Source organism: Microtus ochrogaster, linkage group LG3 (genome assembly GCF_000317375.1).
Source record: "Microtus ochrogaster isolate Prairie Vole_2 linkage group LG3, MicOch1.0, whole genome shotgun sequence".
NCBI classification, from domain to species: Eukaryota; Metazoa; Chordata; class Mammalia; order Rodentia; family Cricetidae; genus Microtus; species Microtus ochrogaster.
The window spans coordinates 27634254-27650424 of NC_022029.1; the positions used below are offsets into that span (position 1 = coordinate 27634254).

The following is a 16171-nucleotide window of genomic DNA, read 5'->3' on the forward strand; positions in this document are numbered from 1 at the left end:
ACAGGCTCCAAAGCCAGAGAAACCCTGTCTCGAAAAACCAAAAAAAAAAAAAAAAGAAAGAAAGTAAACTCCTTACTCCTCTCTCTCACTCTCTTTCTCCCTCTGTTCATTAGGAAGTGAATATGCGATCATTAGAAGACAGCTTTAGAAACTGATACATTATTTCCACCATGTAAGATCCAGGGAGGCAATGCAGATAATCCCATTTACTGGGAAGAATCATGACTAGCTGATACATCTCATGCTCCTAGCACATTCTTCTTCCATTACTCACAATAGGAGCGATTTTACCAACACAGCATTACAGAGAGATTACTGGTATACATTCCACACACTGTACTTCTTTCCACTGTGAGATCACTACGGACTTGAGCAGTGATGTAAAACAGAAGTTCTGGAATGCACCACCATAAAGGACAAACACTTTTAAGCTTTATTCATTCTAAACACTTTAAACATTTTCCCACATTTATTCTATACACAAAGGTTCTCACAAGTGAAAAAGTTACTGAGAAGAGAAGGAACTGTGCTTGCTAAAAGATTTTCCACATGGTTATACACATAAAGTCTGTCTCTTGACTGGATTCTTTAGAACATCATGGCAACAGGAACTGCTGAAGCTTTGAACAATACTCAAATGGATCTATGCTTTAGAATTCTTCCCAGTGTAAATCTATGCAAAAGGGTTACAGAAACTGAGTGTGCTGAAGACTTTCCCATATTACAGACACTGTGTGAGACATTTATGCTTGTTAAAATCACAAGAACAAAGAAATAGTTTATATAATAGGTTTACATACAAAAGGTTTCTATCCAGTATAATGACTCTTATACCAAGTCAATCTACTAAAGACTTTCTGACAATGGTTACATGCATTAGGCTACTGACTAGTGTGAAGAGTTTCAGGTCTGTTATGACCACAAGAGCAGCTGAAGGATTTCCCATAATTCTTATGTGCATAAGGCTTTAAGGTAACTATTTTATGCCTGTTAAAGTCTACAGAATGAACAGCTTCCAATCTTTTACATACAAAGGGTTTTTCTCCAACGTAATGGTTTTTCATGCAAATCAGGACAAGCGGAAGCGTTGAAACTTCTCCTGTAAAGTTTACATGTAAAAACCTTCTTTCCTATTTGAACCCTTTCCCGGATGTTCAGCTGAATGGAGCGGGTAAATGCTTTTCCACAATGCATACATGCATAGCACTTCTCTTCGGTATGATCTCTTTCCTGAACCTTTATGAATAGAAATTGGTGAAGGGCTTTACACAATGCTTACATGAATAAGGCTTCCCTAAAGTGTGACTTCATTCTTGTCTGTTATGACTACTTTTGGTCACTTAAGGCTTTTCTTGTATGTTTACATGCTCAAGACTTTTCTGTGTGAATTCTTTCATGAATGTTCAGGTGATCGGGGCAGATTAACACTTTTTCCCACAATGCTTTAATGTATAAGAATTCTCTTTAATGAGTCTTACAAGAACTGAAATTGGTAAAGGTTTTTTTTTTTTTTTACAATGCCTACATTGTAATAAAATAAGGTTTAACTGCAGTGTGACTTCTTCTATGTCAGTAACAACTACTGGGGTTGTTAAATGATTTTCCAAAATGCTTACATACATAAGGCTTTTTTTTAGTGTGAGTTATTTCATAGATGTTCAGATGACAAAGCCAGAAAAAGGTTTTTCCACAATGTTTGCATGTATAAGTCTTCTACTTCTCTGTTGTGTGGCTTCTTTCATGTCTGTCACACCCACTGGATTTGTTGAAGGCTTTTTACAATGCTCACGCATAAGGTTTCTCTGCAGTGTGTCTCCTTTCATGTCTGTCATGACTACTGGAATTGGTGAATGATTTTCCACAATGCTTACATGCATAAGGTTTCTCTCCAGTGTGGATTCTTTCATGAATGTTTCGATAAGAAGAACTAGAAAAGTTTTTTCCACAATGTTTACATTCATAAGGTTTCTCTCCAGTGTGAATTCTTTCATGAATCTTTCGATGAGAAGAACGAGTGAATTTTTTTCCACAGTGTTTACAAGCATAAGGTTTCTCTGCACTGTGAATTCTTTCATGATCGTTTCGATGACAAGAACGGGTGAAGGTTTTTCCACAATGTTTACAGGCATAAGGTTTCTCTGCAGTGTGGCTCCTTTCATGTCTGTTACGAAGACCGGGATGGTTGAAGGCTTTTCCACAATGCTTACATGCATAAGGCTTTTTTCCAGTGTGAATTATTTTATGCATATTCAGATTACTGGAAGAAGAAAAGGCTTTTCCACAATGCTTGCAGGTATAAGGTTTCTCTGCAGTGTGGCCCCTGTCATGTCTGTCATGACTACCAGAATTGGTGAATGCACTTCCACAATGCTCACATGTATAAGGCTTCTCTCCAGTGGGAATTCTTTCATGAATGTTTCGATAAAAATTACTGGTAAAATTTTTTCCACAATGCTTGCAGGCATAATGCTTTTGTCCAATGCTTTCATGACTGTTATGATGACTGGATTCGGTGAAGGCTTTTCCATAATGTATAGAAGCATCTGGCTTCTCTCCGGTGTGATTTGCTTTATCTTTCTCAAAACATGTTACATATTTAAATGTTTTGCCACATTGACTACAAATGTACCTTTTCTCTTCAATATGACTTTTTTCGTGGTTGGTAAGGTCACTGCAATCAATGACAGATTCTTCACAGAGACTACATACAAATTGTTTCACTTCATCATTGTGGCCCTGTGTGTATCTCATTAAGACATTCTCATTGAGTTTATCTACAGTATGAGTTCTCTCCTGAGGCTGATCAAAACAGAGACTCCTACAGGCTTCATTACATTGTTGATTTTTACAGGGATTCTCTTTAGGAGAAGTTTCAAGTATCTGAAGTGATTCAGAATAACTGGTATCTTTCCAATGTTTCTGATGTGTAAAAGCTTTTGCCACAGCTCCCTTATACAGGGGTGGTTTCCCTGTAGTTTTTTCTCTGAGATACACATGTAAGGATAAATGACCAATAATGTTTCTTAAATGCAATGGAGTCTCATGAGCTCTTAATCTGGAAGGCATGTCTTTATTGATCATACTGTCTGGAATAGATTGCTGGTTTTTATTGCACTCGATATGACATTCATATCCACGGTCATTCTCTATTCCCTGAAATCTGCAAAAAACAAAAACAAAAACAAAAAAAGGAGAGAAAAGCAATACTGTAGCTGAGGGAAATATTGGAGGCTGGACTGTATGGAACACAATACTATCTCAGAAGGAATAAAATAATAGTATCAATATCAAGGACAATATGTATAGCATGGAAAGACCCTGCCATATGTCATATGTAAAGAAGTAGAGTAGAGTACTGACTTTACTTCTCTAAGAATCATGAAGGAGCTGTATCATGGGCTTGGAGGTTAACAACAATTCTCTATCTTTGAGGAAACCAGATTTAACAACAAAGATTAATGTGAAGAGCTCACAATTCTGATACATTTGATATGAAGGATTTCTCGCATTTTCTGTGTTCCACAAATGTTTTTGGCAAAGGTGTTGTATAAAAACATAACTCAGAAACACAGATATATAAAATAATTAAGAAGTATAAAATAAGTGGACAGGAAGGAAAAAGTCCTGGTGTTTGTAGACAAAATAACAAGCGTATGAAGTGGAGAACCATTCTGGCATGTCAGCATTCTAAATACTCAGCCAGTGTGGGTTAGTTAGTGACCAACTACACCCATCTGTGGTCATAGGTGGATAGGTACCGTCAATTAAAAAATGACTAAATCAGATTGGTCTGGAAACAAAACCTACGGGGGCATTTTCACACTCCTGATTAAGGAGGACTGACTACTGTGTTGGATAGTGTGCCAATGGGAGGAGATCAGGCTCTATGTATGAAATATATCTGCTAGTTTGTTTAGATCTATTTGATACAAACTCCAACCCACATTTGGGAAGGAATTAGACAGCAGAAAATGGCTTTATCAGATTGACATTTAGACATTTCTCTGGCAGCTTTGTCTTGATCACTGTATGAGGCGGAGTGGCCCAGTTCACTGTGGGTGGTATCCCCCTAGAGATGTGGTCCAAGATTGAATAAGGCAGGTAGCTGATTGACAGATGAAGATCACTCCAGTAAACAGGATTTCTCCATCACTTCTGCTCAGTGACTGCTTCAAAATTCCTGTCTTGCTTGAGTTCCTGCCCTGTCTTTTTATTATGAAGGGACTGTGACAAGGAAGTGTAAAACTGTCCTCCACCCAAGAGTTCTTTTTTTTTTTGGTCACAGCAAAAGGAAGCAAACATAGCACAGTACTGATGCTCAAAGCATCATAAGTATAAACAGAAAGTAAAACCCTTTGCATGTGAATGGATGTTTTGTGTAATAAACTAGTGAAAACCCTTTTGCCGGGCTCAGTCTCACGTGACATATTTGCAATATTAATAGATTATATGCATGAAATACACAAATATTAAATGTCACAATTCAATGATCCATTAAAGAAATTTGTGTAGGATCATTTTTCACTTAGGTATATTTGGAGCACTTGGCATGTTCTCAGTTGTCCCTGGAGCCCCAAATGTATAATATAAATAATTTTCTACTGAACATAATAAATTACCCCATATTCCTGCTGACATCTTTAGAGTCCTCTTCAATATTTTCTTCTAGTGCATTTTCTAGAACAAAATCCAGAGAATACATCATGACCCATTCACATTCAACATAAAAATTATTACAACCTAATTTTTATGATATGGGTATACACACTAAATTCACCACATTTTTCACTTCAGGAATTTAATACCAGCAATGACATGCATAAGCAGGACATGTTATATGGAGCTAGCCACTTGTGCCAGTCCAGTCACCACCGCCTACCTAAGTTCTGCCCTGTCAATGCGACAAGGCAGCTTCTTTACTTAGTAATGGTACTCAAAGCACACAGAGGGAACGCCCACATCAAGGACACAGTTGTTCAATGACTGAATATGCAATGGGAGCATGTAGTACTTTTTACCTATGGAGATCAGGTTCAAAAATGTTTCCTTCATCACATCTCTGTAGAGCTTCTTTTGACTAGAATCCAACACAGCCCACTCTTCTGAGGTGAAGTTCACTGCCACATCCTCAAATTTTACTGGCTCCTATGAGTACATATATTAATTAGGATGGTTAATTTTCACTGACAGACTGACAGGATACATAATCATCTTGCATGTATGTTTCTGAAGAAACCTCTGAATTATTATATAAATAGGATTTACTGAAGAATATCGTGGGATGCTATCTTGATTACTTGATGACCCACTGTCTCATTTATTATTTATTAGTGTGTCACTCACTAGCAGCTTCACACTTCTGAATACTATGAACTGGACTCTTCAATTGTGATATGAAATAAACTGCTTCTTCCCTAAGTAACTTTTCTCATAATAATCTGTGACAGCCAGAGGAAAAGCCTCATATAAGGAATAGCAAGGGAGGAAATCCAAGCAGAGACAGAGGAGCAAAGAAGGCACAATCAGAGAGATGTCACAAAGCTGCTGAAGGAGAAAGATGCCAAAACTTTTCCAGAAAGCCACAGCTTCATGGAAATACATAGATTAATAGAAATGGATTAATTTAAAATGTAGAGTTAGCTAATAGGAAGGCCAAGCTAATAGACCAAAGAGTACATAACTAACATTAAGCCTCAGAGTTGTTATTTCTTAAGCAGCTGTAGGACCTTGTAAGCAGGATCTGGTGGGTGGAGAGAAACTGTTCTGGGGGACCAGAGAAATGGAGAATATTTGTACCTACATAATGGTGGCCAATGTTTGTCCACATACATCTACATAAAGCCAAAGAAAGCTTTAATAGAGGGCTTATAGACCCACAAAAACAGGAGTCAAATGGAGTTTTTGGTAGGTACATTTTTTTTCACAGAGCCTCTGCTTGCCAGTGGCTAGCAGAGACATTGCTTCTTTATGACACAGAATCCTGGATCATGCTCTGATCAGTAATGGCTCTGGCTCTTTCGGGAGGTCCTGGTGTGGAGCATTTATGGGGTTTGTGAGAAACTTGCAGCAAGTGCTTGCTGGAGGTGTGGTGGTGAACATGGTTTGCAGAGCTAGTGGTAAATTTGTCTCCACCATATTGAAAGGCTGAGAGAGGGGAGTTAACATCCAGGGCTTCAGCAACCATACTGCTCACCATATAAGAAAACAAAACAGGGGGCTGGAGAGATGGCTCAGAGGTTAAGAGCACTGGCTGCTCTTCCAGAGGTCCTGAGTTCAATTCCCAGCAACCACATGGTGGCTCACAACCATCTGTACTGAGATCTGGCGCCCTCCTCTGGCGTGCGGGCATACATGGAGGCAGAATGTTGTATACGTAATAAATAAATAAATCTTTTTAAAAAAAGAAAACAAAACAAAACAATACAAAACACTCCTGCTGTGGAAGCTCCTTCAGCCAACAGCCTTTAAGATACCAGCAGACATGGGCGTGGTCTCTTATACTATAAATGCAGCTGTAAAGCCTGTGCTTGCTCTCTTGCTTCCAGCTATTGCTTCCAGCTGCAAGACTCTGTACCTGTTTCCCATTTGTGCAGAGGACTGTGACCTAGGACAGTGATCTGTAAGTCTCCCCTAAATAAATAACCCTTTATTATTCAGAATTCTGAACTAGTGTGGGATTATTTTGTGACTTCCACCAACAAATGACACTAAACACAGGCCGAGTGCATCCACAGAAAACCCGAAAGAGCTTGGGAATAGAGTTAAGCAAGGTTTCTTAATAGCAGCAATTTCTCCGGTGGGCTCTGTTTGCTAGAGGTAAATGTGTCCGATTTAAGAGAGGCCTCCTGACTCAGCTTTAGCCTGGAAATTTTGCAGCCCTTTTAAGAGGTTCTGCCAGGAAACACTTAAATGGTGTTGATTACAAGGTGACCACATGCTTTCTGGTGCTGTCAGGAACCTTGAAATGTCATAGAGTTGTGGCAAATAAACATGACTCAGGCTGGTACCTCCTCCATGAGGCTGGAATCTCAGAAAGCTAAGGAATGGGCTGGTTCCAGCTGTTAATGCCAGGGCTTAAATGTTACCCATATCACTTAATAAAGTAGAGACTCATGTAATCCGGAAAAGAAAGATATATAGTAAAGATAGATTCAAAGATGAAGAAAACCTGTAAATGGTTTACTCTGCGTTTAAAACTATATGTCCCATGCCATCAAAAGGGAGGCATGGGACTCCAGTATTCACTTCCTGGAGATACCAGGAGACAGTGGACAAGTACAAACAATGGTTAAATTACTAAGCTCTGATAACGGAGGTGGGAAAAGCATGGCAGTCAGTATCTGAGTTTTACCTTGATACACTGTGAAAAGCTATCTGCTTCCTAAGTTCTCAGCCTAAGAACCAATTAATTCTAATTTATTAACCTTCTAGTATTACTAGAAGTCCCTTTTCTGACTAATTGCTTTTTCTTGTTTGTTTGTTTTTCTTTCTTTCTTTCTTTTTTTTTTTAAGACAAGGTTTCTCTGTAGCTTTGGTGCCTGTCCTGGAACTACCTCTTGTAGACCAGGCTGGTCTCGAACTCAGAGAGATCGGCCTGCCTCTGCCTCCAGAGTGCTGGGATTAAAGGAGTGCACCACCACAGCCTGGCTTTTGACTAACTGCTAAAGACATCTGTTTTCTTGCATTTAGTGCTTTCTCTGTAATCTCCTCTGAAACATAGTTCATGGTAGCTGCCTAGTTACCAATTGACGTTAAAACTCACTCCCCTCTTTAGGGTCTCCCTTGACTAACTCAGGCCAAGGTTGTAAAAATTCATTTGTCCAGACCTAATGTTTGGTGCCCTTAGTACAAAGGGAGGTTCAGAAACTAGTCTACGTCACAGTGTCAAAAGCTTGAACTGGCTGTAGTCTCAGCTAGCTCATAAGCTTGTTTGCCCCATGGTATTTTATTTTTTATTTGTATGTTTGCTCCTGGTTTTCCTAGAATCTGGTATCTGGAATAAAGCTTGCTTCAGGTTTACATTCTCATCTTTTAGGACCACACTGGACCCAACAACTGGAACCTGTAGCCCCGACTGCACCATGAGGATCAACCATCTGATGAATCCACTGACACCTGGAAGATTGATCACCAGATACACTGCTACAACTACAACAGAGAAACGATGGGAACACAGGGTAAGAACACACTCCACAACACAAAGAGCATCACAAACAAAAACTAGTGGCTATCAAACAGCAAGACCTGAACACCCAAATATAGATGAAGAAGGAGAAAATGACCTAAATAATAACCTTAGAAGAATGTTTGAGGCCCTTAAAGAGAAAATGAAATATTCCCTCAAAGAAATGGAGGAAAAGACAAGCAAAAATCCCAAGAAATCCACAAATCCCTTAAAGAAAACCAAGAAAAAGCAATCAAACTAGTGAAAAAAATGCAAGACTTAAAAATCTAAATGGATACAATAAAAAAAAAACACAAATGAAGGGAATTCTGGAAATAAAAAATATGATAAAACGATCAGCAACCACAACTACAAGCACAAACAGAATACAAGAGATGGAAGAGAGAATTTCAAGTGCTGAAAATACAAAAGAAGAAATAGATTTATTGGCCAAAGAAAACATTAAATGTAACAAAAGCTTAACACAAAATATCCAGAAAATATGGGATGGCATAAAAAAAAGACTTCAGAATAACAGAGATATGGGGAAGTCCAACTCAAAAGCACAGACAATTTTTTCAACAAAATCATAAAAGGAAAGTTTGCCAACCTAAAGAAAGATATACATAAGAAGACACAAGACGCTTGCAGAACGCCAAACAGACTGGATCAAAAAGGAAAAGTCCCCACCTCACATAATATTCCAAACACTAAACAGAATAAAGTCTTTACTCCCAGAATGCCTGAGGCAGAGGAAGGTGAGCTCTGAGTCTGAGGCTAACCTGGTCAACGCGATGAGTTCCAGGACTACAGCATGAAACCCTGTCTCCAAAAAACAAACAAATAAAACAATGAAAGAAATAATGAATTAAAACTAAAATGAAAGTCAACATAACTACACACATAAGAATAATAAATACAACATAAATATAATCCACATTCAAGTTAACTTTCAAATAAAAAACATTTTTTCATTACTAGAAAGCACACTTATCTTTCTCTCAGATGAACATTCTAAAGATTCCCGACCGGATAGAAATTACATTCTCTGCGAAAATCAACTCTCTGAGGTTAACAGAACAAGAGGAAATGTAAGTATTTTTCTCAGGTACTGCAACACTGTAAATGACTTGTTTATAGAATTGACACTCCCAACCCCTTCTGTTTAAAACAGCCTGCAGCAAACAAAGAAGCAGCCACAGAAAAGCAATGCCAATTTGATTCCACTCTTGGCCCCTGTCCATGGCATTTGATATACTGCAAATTTTGAAAATTCTATTTTGGGCCTCACTGCAAACAAGTAAAATGTGAAGCAGATTTAAATGTCTCCCTTTCTTCAGTCCCGTAAACTTGAAAAATTGCAGTCAGGAGAAAAGAAAAAATTCTCCTACAATATTGTTTTAAAAAGGCAGGGAGAAGGTGGGGAAGGGAAATGAAAACACCATAGAGGATTTCTGTAGGAGCCAGCCATGATAAGCTCAATATGAACAGTCACCAAAGGAAGTTCTTTCCTTCCAACGATTATCAACTGCCAGAGTAGGGCTCAGCCATTGATAAGTTTAACGGGGCCTGAGTCTCTGGAGTTACTTGTTACAGGATTGACATTCCCAATCCCTTCTATCTATTATCAGCCCACATCCAAACAAGCAGCAGCAACAAAAATAACAAGCCACGCATTTTTGTTTTGTTTTTTTGTTTTTCAGACAGGGTTTCTCTGTGGCTTTGGAGCCTGTTCTACAACTAGCTCTTGTAGACCAGGTTGTCCTAGAATTCACAAAGATCTGCCTGCCTCTGCCTCCCAAGTGCTGGGATTAAAGGCTTTTGCCACCACCGCCCGGCTTCATGAAACTCTTAAACAGTCCCGCCGACCTTCCCACATTCTGCAGCTTTCCAAAATTCTAATTGGAGCCTCAAAAAAAAAAAAAAAAAACTGCAAACAAATAAAACATGAAGCAAATTTAAATTTCCCTGACATCAGACTGATAATTTTCAAAAACTGGAGTCAGGGAACAAGAAAAAGAAACATGCAAAATCTATGCCGGATATGGTGATAGGGAGTTAGACATATCTTCTTGGCAAACTTCATTCACAAGGGGAGGCATGGAGATCAATTCTGAGGCAGACTAGGGAGGAGAGTGAAGGAGAGGAAAGAACTCCAGTGTGATACCCGAAAACCTAAATCAGCCCAAACCCAGGCACGAGAGGAGAACGGAACTATGAGAAACGCACGACCCTGCACAGTACAGCCTGGACTCAGCATCGCCAGTGCTGAAAAATCTTTATAGATGCGTGTCAGGCATAGATGCACCCAAGATGGCTGGCGATTGAGGGGGAAGCAGCTTCTCCAGGACTGAAAAGCAGGAGACTAGGGGCTCATGGCGGCCTGTGGGCTGCACAATTCAAGAGCATTGGCATAGGCATTGCTGGGCTAGAATACCGCCTTCCACTGGACTGCATAGCACCAGGGGAAAATCTCACTGCGGGAGCCATAGAGAAGCTACTGCCCCAAACTCGCCAGGCAGGATTCCAGGAGCCTAATGCGCGCTCACCATTTCGTACTTCTGATGGGTCTCAGTTTCCTTCCCAGAGGCCTGCAGTCAGCAGAACACACAGAAGTCCAAAACGAGTCCTGACAAAGATTTCCTCTGCTAAGCCATATTTTAAAAATGTTTTCCCCGGAAGCACGCTATGACTATCCACGCTACTCATTGGACAGTTCATTCCATTTAGTGAAGCTGTCTCTGATTGGCGATCTCTACTCACTCCGCCCCTTCAGCCTAAAGTATCTAAAACATTTAGGAAACAGCAATTTCAAACATTTGTTGCAAGCAGGCTTGAGGAACGCAGACTTTTAAGAATTTAAAGCCATTCAGTGAGCCCGGCAGTGGTGGCATATGCATTTAATCCCAGCACACGGGAAGCAGAGGCAGGCAGATCTCTGTGAGTTCGAAGGTCAACCTGGTCTACAAAAGCTAGTTCCAGGACAGGCTCCAAAGCAACACAGAGAAACCCTGTCTTGCAAATAAATAAATAAATAAATAAATAAATAAATAAATAAATAAATAAATAAATAAGAAGAAGAAGAACAAAGAAAGATTTTTAACAGAAATATTATTCACCAATCCTTTCTTCAGATGGCTATCCTGGGGTGTTGAGATGATTTAGCCATTAAAAGCTAGGCTGACAACTAAATTGCATCTCTGAACATGACCATCACAGATGTTCTTCATATGACAGTTACTGTTTTAACTAATCTTGTCATGATGTGACCGACTGTCCTCACAGCTAAACAACCCCCATAATGGTAAGTTCTAAAATGTTCCCTTGAAGAAAATGATCAAGTCTGGGCTTATTGACCATGTATAGCACATATGGAGGGGTGGAGGAAGGCAGAAACTTCTCACCTTCTCACCATGTGTCCACAGATGAATATCTGCTGAGAAACCTGTCTCCCAAGAGAGCCTGGTACCAGGAGCCCTGTGACTTCTTCAAGAACAAGGCCTGAGAATAACATGAACAAGTTCTCCCTTTTGGTAAGGCCTGGGAGAATTTAACCCATTTTTGGCAAGGGTGATGGAGAGTTTGCTATATATTTGGGCCATGACCCCAGGAGCATCTGTGCTACCTGCTCACCTTGCTTTCCTTACACAAATCATACTGCTGGCTGCCTCGAGCATCACTTCCTTAGAGCCCAATAGATAAGATGGCTGTTGCATTTGGAAAAACTTTCCCCTGATGACTCTCTGGATGAGCCAAGGGGATGTTGTTAAAAACGGACAGTGGACCTGATACAGCTGCTAAAGTCTTTGATGTTTCAGGTGTAACTGTGAATTCAGGATTGCCAAGGACAGGATGTTGCCTGTCCAGTTTACCCTGTGACTAGATTAAAAGAGTCACAATAGTTCAAGACATGACAAATTTGCATAATTGTCCTGAAAAGAAGGATCTTAACCACAAGAGTCTAAGAGAAATGTAATAAAATAGATGATATCAAGAGTTAATGAGAACAGTCTATGAATGGTAAAAATGAAGCAAAATCACAGAAACTCAAATGCCCTCATTTCTAAAAACTGTGTCAATAATGTAGGGCTCAACAGTGCGGGAAGCTGAGAAGACAGGGACTTGAGAACAAGAGATAAGCAATGCCAATTACGAAAATTAAGTTTCTAAGTTATGTAATCTAAAGGATGATAGGGAAAAACCTGGTATATCCTCCAAAGGAGATACAGAAGTATAAAACATAGAACAAAGTGATTCAGCCTTGGCTGATGAGTTGATTGTGAGAGTTTAGGTTTCACTACAGCTAAATATTAACCACCAAAGCTAAATTTCTCTTTTGTTTTGCATCACACTGTAAATGCAAAGAATGCCGACTGGACACACTGTTCTACCTGTAGATGTACCTAGTGAGAAAACTTCCTTTGTTGCTTGCTTTACTGCTCATGTTTGTGATATTAAAGTTATAAATCAAGTAGGTAAAGATTACCAGGGGGGAAGTTGGGGCACAAAAAGAGAAGGAAATAAGGGAACAAACTGGCAATTATTTTAATTATTATTAGAAACCTAAGGAAACAAATATGAGTGTAAAACTGTTCATGCAAACTATTGAAACTATGAATAAAAATGACTCACGCCATCCGGGGCCACAGCCACTTGTTTGCAACAGATGTTCTCAGTTTTCTTTGTTTCACCGACTTCACATATTCATCCCAGGTCATGGGAACCATTAGCAGCAAGGCTCCTAGCAGCCTGTGTCTCTTGGGCAAACGACTTCCAAAAGGAGAGACTGCATAGCACGGTTTCCTATAAGAAGTTGATGCAATGTCCTCAATGCAAACCCTCCCCCATCAGCTCTATGGAGAATTTCTGCTTGCTTTCTCCCATTGCACACCTTCCCTACATAGCAGCAAAGTAGGTGCCACTTGATAATGAGCTCTTTGTCTTCTGAGGTCAGAATCCACTCTCCTTCCTGCTTTTTGTCTTCTGTACCCTGAAATGTAGTACTAGTGAAAATGCTATCTTTGTCCCCAAAGATGTTCATCCTGTAAAATGTTTAATTCCTGATTAAATATTCCTTCATGCAATTTCTTCTACTTGGAGAAGCCTAGACCAAAATAAGCAAACTACAATGCAATTCCAAGCCCTTCACTCGCCTCACAGAGCTCCCAAAGGGCAAACCTAGGAACGCTTTTCAAATATCCTGGTTTTACCACAAAACTGGTAGTGAAAAGAAGTCTGATTTAAAATTCTTTTCCTCTGTGACTGGGAATGGTGACAATTGTGACACCCTCTTACAGAGTAAACCATTTGATCATTGATAAACATGATCATTTTTAATGGACAGAACATACACAGAGTGATCAAATTTGCTTGCACAATCCAGCCTAACACCCAAGCATTTGTTTAACCTTATGCAGTGCATGGCTTAGGGTTCAAAACTAAGGAAAATAGAAATTCATAAAGGTGCTGATAGGAAAACTCTAAAGCATCACAAACATAGCTCTTAAGGAGTTGACCAACAGAGTAAACACTCACCAACATTCACACCTTTCGGAGCCCACAGAAGTGAATCAATTCCACCTTAGCTGAAGGTTAGAGAGTTCAGAGCTCTGTCAGCTCCTTCAAGGTTACACAACAGAAAGTTTTGACCTAAGGTGTGGCTATGGGATGTTTTGCCTAGATAAAAAGATATTTCGTTCTAAGGTATGGTTACTTGATGTTCAGAGATGTTAGGAGGTAATTACACTTACTTGTTCTCTGTACCATGGTAAAGAAGTCTTTCACCTTCCCCCACTTTTGGATTGGGTTATATAAAGGAGGTGAGAAATAAATTTGTGCAGATCACAGTATTCACTGGATGCCTTCCTGATTTTATCTGCTGTCTCTTGTTTATCTCTGTATTATTTCTCACCCTCTCTTGAAGTATGGACAGCATGTTGGGAGGAACACTGAGAGACACCATAGTGTTGAGTCAGTGTCACCAACCTGGAAGTACTGCAAATTCTGAGGTGGCACAGGTTCCAGGTGCCTTTTCACCACAGTCAGAAAGTGGTCTAAGAACCAGTAGTTTCCCTGGTACAGAACCTTGTGCGCAGCTTTGGAAAGTGTGAAACCAAAATTGGAATCTAGGGCACACCTCTCTGCACATGGCCTGAGGGATATCCAGGCAGCAGCCCCACAACATCTGCAATGTCCCAAACAGAACACACAAGTCTAGAAGTCCTGGACACACTCATGCTTTCCTGCTTCTGAAGGATAAGGTGTCCTCCTGTGAGTCTAAAATCAGCAGAAAACAATGTACTACAGGTCCAATACCACACACTTCAGCATCTACACAGGACTCAAACTCAATGGCAATAGTGAGGCTTTCTAAATATCCAAGCAGAACAGTGGGTATTTAATGATGGGAAGTAACAGTATCTCTGAATGATAAAAGACATGCAAGGTTTAGATGTTCCAGATTCAAGATCCGTAGGAGGAAACCAAAAGGGTGAAATGAGGTAAACATGTTTGAATCTTTTTCATTTAGGCTTCAACCTATTCGTTTCCTTTTTTGGTTTGTAGGTTTCATATTTTTGAATCCGCTTTTCTCTATTATTGTAGCACTGACTGTGATGAATGAAGCTCAGGTAGATTAAATATCTCAGTCTCTCAGCTGCCACTGACCAATGGCCAGGCAGGATAAGGCTAAGCAGAGAATCCAAACATAAGAAGCAAAGAAGGGCAGAGTCAGAGGAGATGACAGCCAGCCGCCAACCAAATTCAACATGTAGAAATCGAGGTAAAAAGCCAAGAGCCACATGACAAAACATAGAAACATGGGTCAATTCAAATGTAAGAGTTACCTAGTAATAAGTCTGAGCTATTGACTAAGGATTTATAATTCATATAAGCCTTAGAGTGGTTGTTTTGGAATGGGCAGTCTGAACAAGAAACTTCTTTCTACATTCATTCATAGAACCTCCTGAAATTTCCAGTTTTTCTGGCTCAATTCCCCTGTGAGTGCTGTGATCCTTGCAAGCTTAAGGGGCTGAAAGGTTCATGTGAATAATAATTTCCTTACTGATGATGTGCATAATCACCGCCTAAGAGGGAGCACAAGATTCCATATTTTATCAGTTTCAAGAGGAGATTTTCATTTTCAGTCTTAGTAGTTGGCTTGAATCCCTGCTTTGTAAATAACCAAATTTAACAAATTTAAAAATATTACATTTATATAAAAGTAACCTAATTATGTTAATTTATTTTCTATGAGAAGACATAGGCTACCAGAAATGTCATGGACCTTGTTAACTAATAGAGACACAGAGCTTTCATAAGTGGGGTTGTGATGATCTGTTGCATTATAAAAACAAGACAAAATATAGCTGGAGACAGTATATTAGGAATGTGTGAACAAAGAAAGAATAAGGTGAAACTAACTGGTAGTGGAACAAATGAAAAGGGGTTTGGGTTTTAAACACTGAATACCAATAACATTTGAAGGAAAATAAAGCCAGAACATGGAAAATAATGTAATTCCTCACAGATTAATATAAATGACCATAAATGGGTCAATATAAAGCAAATCTTTACATTATACTTGGGGTGCTTTTGATTGCATTACCCAGTATATTAATTCACCTTACACAGGAATTCTTTGGATGACAAACTGATGAACCTTCCTGACTACATTGTGACATCAGGAGATATTATGTTGTATTTCTAAAAATTAAGTTTCAATTTATTGTAATAGCTGAGTTGCTCTCTGTTTCCGGGATCCTGACCTTCCAGAACCCATGACTTGTTTGTGAGAATACCCTTTCTATCCATGAATCTCCCTGAAATTCCCTAGAGCCTCCCTGATCACATGGTGACCACATGATTTTTTTTTTTTAGGTTTTTCTTCTCTCTCTCTCTCTCTCTCTCTCTCTCTCTCTCTCTCTCTCTCTCTCTCTTTCTCCTTTCTTCTCTCTTTCTTTTCTCTTTCTTCTCTCTCTCTCTCTCTCTCTCTCTCTCTCTCTCTCT

General features: G+C 39.4%; 1 protein-coding gene across 1 annotated transcript in view; it reads right to left on the reverse strand.

The window, feature by feature from the left end:
• Nucleotides 1-1662: 1662 nt before the first annotated feature.
• LOC101998057 (zinc finger protein 14-like) overlaps nucleotides 1663-16171 on the reverse strand; it is a 27493-nt gene continuing 12984 nt past the window's right edge. The window contains exons 2-5 of the mRNA XM_026785852.1: nucleotides 8021-8148; nucleotides 5019-5145; nucleotides 4620-4677; nucleotides 1663-3160 (exon numbers count right to left, since the gene is read on the reverse strand). Of these exons, the coding sequence (XP_026641653.1) occupies nucleotides 1786-3160; nucleotides 4620-4677; nucleotides 5019-5145; nucleotides 8021-8148 (1688 nt within the window). The 3' untranslated portion in view covers nucleotides 1663-1785. The remainder of the gene's footprint in view (nucleotides 3161-4619; nucleotides 4678-5018; nucleotides 5146-8020; nucleotides 8149-16171) is intronic.